The sequence below is a fragment of the Pinus tabuliformis genome, chromosome 4_1 (genome assembly GCF_031772625.1).
Source record: "Pinus tabuliformis cultivar Carrire ecotype Pingquan chromosome 4_1, CPIR1, whole genome shotgun sequence".
NCBI classification, from domain to species: domain Eukaryota; kingdom Viridiplantae; phylum Streptophyta; class Pinopsida; order Pinales; family Pinaceae; genus Pinus; species Pinus tabuliformis.
The window spans coordinates 634,276,135-634,284,969 of record NC_142303.1 but is presented as its reverse complement, the minus strand read 5'-3'; the positions used below and the strand labels follow the sequence as shown (position 1 = coordinate 634,284,969).

The window sequence follows — 8,835 nt, the reverse complement described above, 5'->3', positions numbered from 1 at the left end:
ATCTTCAGAATTGTCCCGACATGGATCCTATCCTAGTCACCCAGCTCAGATCGATGAAAAACCAGCCTAAGACCTAAGTCAAAGTCCTATTTTTAACATGTTTTTCTTAAAGTATTTGCTGCCTGAAATTGAAATAATTAATCCTTTTTATAAAATTTTACAATTTCAGAGAAGAAAAAAAGAGAAAAACAATCTATAGCTATCTCCATTCCTAGCTTTCACTGTGGCTTCAATAAAAAATCCGCCTCCCTGATCAAGCTTTGGCCTGAAACAAACCTGCAACATAAAAAAATGCACTGTTTATGTGAAAAAAAAAATGGATTGAAGCAAGGACTTTTCAGAAAGAAATCTAAAGCTACGAGTAGCACACAGGGGCTGGGTTGTAGAATTAAATAATTCACACTAAAAAATGACACTGAACCCTGCTCAAGTCCACTCCCATGACAAAAGAAAAATAGAAGCACATTAAGCTTTTTGTTAGGGGGAACGAATTGGGCCATGATGATGAAGGGCTTGCAGGGCTCACAAATTGTTGTAAAAGGGGCTGTTGATTTTTTTGTTTTGTTTGAGCTATTACCTAACATTAAACAAAATCAGGAGAATACCAGTCTCTCAAGACGTGGGAATAGTAGGAAAAATCGTGTATGGAGAGATGATGATGATCAGTGGTAGGAAGCTCGGCTGGCTGGCTGGCTGCTGCTTATGGGGGTTTAGTTGGGTGAACAGATGGATACACAAATGATATTTTTTTTTTTCATGAGGAAACCAACAAGAACAAAACCCCAAAAACAACATAAACTATAAAACAACAAAGTAAGAAAAAGGTTAACTAAGCACATATGGTGCACCACACTTCATCAGTTTACGGTACCCGGATTGATAATTTATGTAGAGCAATTTAAGACATTAAATTGACTAGAAACCCACAGGGGTTACAAGGGAGTCCAACAAGCATGACCACCTCTTGTATTTCCTGCGTGCATGCCTCCCCAAATCCGTAGGTTTATGTGCTCAATGACAGATCTCGTGGTTTAAAGACACCGGAACACGTCTCTAGCCAAAAAGAAAAAAAATTGCTAAGAAATGGAGATCCCACCGGCCTTGGAAAGTGCTCTGATACCACTTGTTATGCTCTTAACCTGCAAAAAGGTACCCAAATATAGAATGTGTGAAGAAATATACCGAAAACATAGAATAGTGAGAGATAACAACAAATATTTTATTATTCAGAAAGCAACTTTCACTGGCCTCTTCGAGGGGGCAACCTCCAATAGAGCAGAGCTCGATTCAAAAATAAGACACGATGCTCCTAGCAGGGAGTCTCTATCCTTTATATATGACTCATAAGTGTAATACCATGGGTCAATACCATGGGTTTATTACTACCATCTATCTAATACTACGACCCATTTTCAACTAACTGTGGTCCGGTAATTAATTGCGGGTTAACCACTTACAATTATTAATATGGGCTTTATTGACTCTTGACTATAACTTGATCCCTTTACATAAATAAGGGGGTTAGGGTGGGACCCTAACATAGGAGCACTTTCCTAGAGTCCCCATAAGGTATGAGTCTATTCATTCTACTTAAATGTCATATATAACTCCTAAACATCCATGGTTATAGGGCCCAGTGTTCAAAGTCATTCAGTACTAAGAATAAGGTTGCAACCACCCATTTTAATGGAAAACATGTCTTCTTTAAGGTAATAATCCCCCATTTGAAGCTTAACATTTTCATATGGTCCTTTACATTTCATTATCTCCCCATTAGTGGTAAGGACTTGAAAAATAGATATCGACCACACAAAATAATAAATGGCCTATGTTACCCTCTTATGCGTACTTTCACTATTGATCAACACCACCACTGACCTATGCTTAATAAAACTTGAAATTTTTAGCATCTGTGGAGAAGAAATGCTCGACAACGCCTGGAGTGAGATAGCTAACTCATCTAGTGTAGTTCTAGTATTTTTGATGGTGTATGTGGCTATTTAAGGTTCACATTATTTGTCCCCATTAACTTTAGTTGATGCATCTTCATCTGCAGAACTATTTTTAGGAACATCAATTCTGAAAAAAATGGTTCCTTGCATCTATGTCATGGGGAATAGTTGTCATCACAGTGGTAACATAGTCTTTATTTCATTATTTTGACAATTTCTACTAGCGACAACTTTTGAACCTTAAGTGTTTGTGTGGGACCTATGGCAGCAATGGGATGACCAATTGTTCAAAGGTTGTATTGTAGTCATGTACGATACTAGTTTGTTTGAGCTTAGTGAGACAAACTAAAAAGTGAGATTCTCTATCAAAATAGGCACAAATGGCTTTCAATAATATGCTCCAAGTTGGCCTCCCTAGATGACATTTATGAAGCCACTTCCACCACTGTCATCACTCTTAGTCTAAGTAAAGAGCTCCCACATGTATTTTAGTGACATCATCCTGGATACTCTTGAGTTATAAATATTTCTCTATTCACACCACCTATACTCCCAAGCTAGAGGCATCAAATTTGTACATGTCAAGCTTAGTTGTCTTTTGGCTTGAATATTGGTGACCCCTATTTAAATGAAGGTGGTGACTAGATTCTCATTCCACATGGGCATCAACACTTTGATATCCTCCGTGGGTTCTTTAGCCTTTCTTAGGGAACCTAGCATGATTACTATTCAGGATTCAAAGGACTCCTTGAAGTTGTCAAATTTTTTCTCTAAGTTGGTCACATTATCCTAAATGTTAGCCATATTTTGAGCCTAGGTAATGACCATACAGTGGCCCTGGTCAAATTTTAACCTTACTTAATAGTACTATAGTTAGAAAGAGGGCAAGCTCAGGAGTCTATTGATGTGGGTCACTTGAAGTTTCTCTTGGAAAAAATTTGGGACCATGTGAAAATTGGGGGGCTTATAAATAAATGGTACTATTGTGATCAACTTATCATCTTGAACCTTATGGGATAGGTCTCTTACAAGTGGACTGTGGTGACCCCATATTTTTTGTTTGTTTGTTTACTCTGAAACAAGTTTTTCTCTCAGTTGATCTATATTGCGACATCCGAAATTGAAAAAATGCTCGATACTACAAAATGTGCCACAAAAATTTGAGTTGGGATGTGGCAGCAAAAGCCCCAAATTATTGGAACTACAAAATGTTCTGCAACAATTTGATCTGGATTGTAGTGGATGAAACCCTAACTACACAAATAATCTGATCTGCATTGTGGCAAGTGAAACCCCAACTTTTGGATTTGATCTGGACAAAAGTGGCAAAACCCTAACTACTAGATCATAATTGTACTGCTGCAGAAAAATCCCAACTATTGAGCACCGCAAAAGGTAGGAGGAAAATTATCAGATAATATAGGGAACTATAGTCATAAATAAGTGTTAGGTGCTACAGATCATGATATATGCATGGGTACAACAGTAGTACTTGGTCCAATCTTTCATAGCACCAACTAAGGAGGATCAACCATACTCTTAGCCTTACTACTCAACTACCCTTTCTACGTGTAAGTAATCTTGTCAAGTGTTGTTCTCCATAAAATGTAGTAACAAGATTGTTGACGACTTATCTAGGGTTGGGTTTCAAGTTAATCTATGGGGCTTCCAATATACCCAAAGGTATGTCGAAGTGCAGTCTATGTGTGGTTTTGTCTAATGCACTACTAGTTGAAGGGGTACCCACAAGGGTTACAAGGGATTCCAATAAAGAGTCACCACCTCTTATAGTTCCTTGCTTCCCCAAATTTGTAGGTTTATGTGCTCAATGATAGATCTGGTGGTTTAAAGACGACAGAAAACATCTCTAGCCTAGATTTATTTTTGCTAAAATTGGAGGTGCAATTGGCACAGGAGAGTGCTCTAATACCACTTGTTATGTACTTGACCTACGAAGAGTATGTGAATGTTATAAATACGAGAACAATATTGGTAGAAACATAGAAATAGTGTGTGAATTGAAACAAGCTACAAATATATTATATTATTGAGAATCATAATGCAATATTCACTTGTCTCTTGAAGAGGGAAACCTCCAACAAGACTTCCCTTGCTATCTAAGACTATATATAGTTTCATGACATAGAAAACCCTAACTACTTTTGGACCCTTACACAAAATGGGTTAACCAACTTATTTATTTGGTTTAAATAAATTATAGGCCATAGTTAATAAATAGTGACAACTCTAACATATGTGTTTGCTGATTTGGTTTCCTCAATTTGAGTTTGGAGTTTAAAGTGTCAAACTTCATGATTTGGACAACAAATATAATAAAACAACCATTTTTCACGATTCTTCTTAAAAATTCTATTTTTTTGTTATTTTTATATAGGCTACGAAAATCTATTATCAGTGAGGCTACAACCACATATAGTGTCAACTATTCAAATTCCAACATATACAATCCTTTTGAGAAAAAAATTATTGTTTTCAATATTTTTTATATTTACATATATAATAATCCCAAAATATATATCGTTTTTCCAGTTATATGTTGTAGTAGAAAATATACAATCTAAAATAATAATAATAACAATTTTTAAAATTTAGCACTTCACCATAACAATGTGCTATCTAGAATTCTACAAACTTTTAAGGAAATTCTATTGTTAAGGTTCCCAACACCTACACTTCCATGAATAATCAAGAAAGCTAATTGAATTTCTACATTTCATCTTTTTACACTATATTCAAATTCATTGTAAAAACACCTAGAGGAATCCCTACAAATTAATATATTACTATTTTCCTATGTTTTCATTGTTCTAGAATGGAATTCATGGAATCCACACAACTCTCAAGCATCTCATAAGAATATTATAAATGAGGCTCCAATTTATTTATCTCATAATAACATTAATGAGACTTCTTCACTTTTATTATATAAAATAGCGAGATTTTTTTTTTTGGTAAATTGGTGCAGAGCATTTTGATTAATAAAAAAGAGTATATATTGAGATCAAATTTCTCAACCTCACTAAGAAATAGAAAATCGAGTAACAAAACACCTAGCTCTGAGTGGGTTTTCATATCTACTCTTTTTCCCTTTCCTTTTGTGTACTTTCACTGATCCACTAGGCCAAGGAATAACTAAGGGTAGTTGAAGATTGTCCTTACAAGCTGCTAATCCATCTCAGAGTCTAAGGATGTTGATTAGTGAGCTTGTTTTACCACTCAGTCTAAGGAGATTGATTCGTGAGCTTATTTTACTACTCCCAATGAAGCAATATAAAATATAGAGATAGTAGATCATATCTCGAACCAAAAATATAACAACATGCCTTTACAATTTCGTGGTGTCCCTAAATTTTCCACTAGTATACCTTAGGCATATATTTGCAAACAAATGCTTGATAGTTTAGTTTAGTAATGTTGAAATATGTATTGAGATGGATGAAAAGTAGATGACTTTAATGATGAGTTTTGCTAAATTTATATTTAGATCATAGACTCATTCCATATAAAAAAACCATCCCAAACAATCATATAAAGTGTCAGCACCTTTAATAAAAGAAAGTAGATTTAAATTTAAAATCTTAAATCTCCTATAAGGAAAATCTAAAAGAAAAGAAAATTAATAATGATATTAATGTTAATTCATAAATATATTATTATTATATTTAATAAAAACTAAATTTATATATAAAATGTCAACACACCCGTTCGGATGACGGAAAATTTTAAATGTAAATGTTTAGGAGAAAATAAAGTTTAAGCAATGATATTAATATTGATTCATAAATGCAAAGTAAAGAATTAAAAGCTCATTTATAGAAAGCCGCATTGGATATTGAAATCACCTCCCCTAACAAATATCAATCAACAAAAATCTATTATGGAAAAATAAATGAAAGTCTCCTCCTGATATGAAATTGGCTACACTGCAGGTTTTTCAAACGAAAATACTAAAATAGTACGAATTCAGATGGTGAAACTTCCATTCCCCAATGGACTCGCATAATGTTTCTGCTTATGATTAATACTGGAACTTTTTCTCAGACCTTATTTCTTCACCATTAGTTTATGGAGCAGTAACAAATGGAAAACTTAGTACTATTCATGGAAGTGTAATGAACATTTGAATCATAAGATATTAAAAAATAAATGGATATCCAAACGAAAAAAAGCACATATTTGTTCTTTTGTTAAAAGATGATAGAAATCACTTAAAAGTGAAATTAATTTGACCCTTCGAGTTAATCTCCTGAATCCCTGCCATTCTTTGCTTCACCTAATCCTCATATCGGGCCTCGGATGAAAGGCCATGCAATTGATGTCATGAAGGGCATTGCCGCCTAATTCACAGCTTGGAATCCATCTCCATAATTTTGAATCTAAATAGAAGACGCAAACGATAGCAACCGTTCCATGCATTGAGATGAAGCAAATGCAATCCCCCACTCCTTGACACGAGAAGTGATCAGAAACCTCTGTAAGTCGCGCCCTTATATCTGGAGGCATCCGGGCAATCTCCTCCCACAACGGTGAAGAATTTCGACGAAATTCCCAAATAATCAACCCATTCGGCTCAGGCTGGCCTGTCACCACCAGAACCCGTGAGCCACAGGTGATGAGAGGGAATACTTGACAGTCAGGACTGTTCACTAAGATATCCGGCCACGGTGATAGGGCGCAAATTCGCAATTCTACTCCACCTTGTATGCTGAAAACGAGCATCCTGGGCATCTTGCCAGGTCCAGGTTGCAGGCGTTGTACGGAGAAACAGTAAAAATAACCGTCACAGAATGTCATATTATCGATTACATCCAGATCACTTGGAATCTCTCCCGCGATCGTCCATGAATTTACAGAGGAATTGTATATTTCAACTATTTGTGTATATGAGCTTGTTCTCCATCCGATGAAAACGACATTGTAGATGTGTAGCCTATTATTATTATGCTCATTTGTCAACACTCCGGCTAAAATGAGTGCAGATGTCATGCGTGGTAGTTTGATGGACTTTCCCCGGTAAGGATTGCAAACGTAGAAGGAACCTCGACGTACTACTAGTAACCTCCCCGCGGCTGATCCTTCCGAAGATACTTTATCGTCATGTCTAAATTCAAATTTCATTTAGATTTAGGTTTGGATTTAACATAGTTCCCAAGTTCTAATTCAGATTTCATTCAGATTGGGTTTGGATTTGGATTTGCATTTGAATTTCAAAAATTAAATAATATATATCAATTTATATGTTAGTTTTTTGCTTTTTTTTTTTAATTTATTTTGAATTTTTTTAATTTATTTTGAATTTTATATAATTTTTAATTGTAAATAATAAAACACAATTCCAAATAAAATTCAACTAGAAAATATTACACTCAAATCTCCCCTCTAAAACCTATGTTTACTTGAATCTAAGATATTTTGCTAATTTCAAAATTTATTTATGCAAAACTCTTTCCACATAGATAAATACACTTACAAAATAATTTATGTTTACCCAAATCTAAAATCCTTTCATGTTTTCAAAACATATTTATGTAAAATCCTGCATTGCACATTTACAAAATTAATATTCAAAATTTATTTTATCTACAAATTTCTTGAATAGAAAAATCAATCACTTTTTATACAAAATTAGACTATTTTCACCAAGTATCTTGTTTTCTGTTTTTATTGACTTTTCCTCCATTTTAGAGGGCTTTCTAAACTTTTTAACAAAAGTAAAATTAAAACAAAGGAAATTTTCAATTTCCCAATTGCTTTTTTTTGCTAGGCAGGGCCATTTGGACAATGCAAGTAATTTGTTTTATAGGTTATGACTTAGTTTGTGTTATGCATTTTGTACTGGGTACGATAAAAATTGTTATTATTACTACTTAAGTAAATGTCTAAACCAAACGCGGTATCGTCATTTCCAATGGTGGCCAATTACCCGAGGCGGGTATGCTCAACATGGACATTTTAGAGAAGACCATAAGCTCTTAGATGAAATTCTTGAACAAAAGGTGATATCATGGAATTAAATGATTACCAAATAGACAGGGGGCATTTTGGTGAAGCTCTGAGGGTCTTACCATCTATGCAATTGTGAGGAGTGAAGCCAAACCCCATCATCTTCATGACTATTCTACCAACTTGTTGCCATTTTCCACTTTCACAACATGGTGATAAGGTTGATGCATATATTATTAAGAATGGAATTTAATCTTAGGAAGCTCTTTGATGAAATTCCTAAATGAAAGGTGATATCATGAAATTCAATGACTGAAATGAAACTATTCTGATCTCCAGTTCAAACAATATTGCCATAACTTGACAAGGAAGGAAAAATTATATTGGAACTAGAAGCAGTCACAGAAACAAGAACTCGACAGCTACGAAATCGATCAATTTCCAAGTATCTCATCAAGTGGAAGAACTTATCCACTAAAGATTCCACATGTGAGGATGAGAATTTTATACGGAAGCATCCAAAACTACTCAAGCATTAAGGACAACACTTTTTTGAAGGAGAGTGGCATGTTAGGTACCTATAATACTAGTGATTACCCCATTATTATTGTAGTTGTACCCCTTATTAATATTGTTGTGTCCCTATTGTCCCCATATTGTTATTACTGTGCCCCATAGAATCCCTCTATTGTTATTTTTGTGCCTTTGTATTATAATTGTTAGGTCGGTTGGGTTATATTGTGACTCCTTAGACTCCTATATATAGAAAGGAGGTTTTGTCATTTGAATCATCAAAGAATCATTCATTTGTGTAATGTAAAGGAGGTTGCCCCCTCGAAGAGGCTGAATTCTAAGGCATTGATCTATCTTCTCTATCTTTTTGTGCACTGGTTTTATAACATCTCCAGTTAGCTTAAAA

The 8,835-nt window shown here is 34.7% G+C and overlaps 1 protein-coding gene across 1 annotated transcript; it reads right to left on the bottom strand.

Moving 5' to 3' along the window:
• Positions 1-6,242: 6,242 nt before the first annotated feature.
• LOC149177640 (F-box only protein 6-like) lies at positions 6,243-7,091 on the bottom strand. The gene has a single exon (XM_089421816.1). The coding sequence runs from the start codon at positions 7,089-7,091 to the stop codon at positions 6,243-6,245; it is 849 nt and encodes a 282-aa protein (XP_089277942.1).
• Between the last annotated feature and the right edge of the window lie 1,744 nt (positions 7,092-8,835).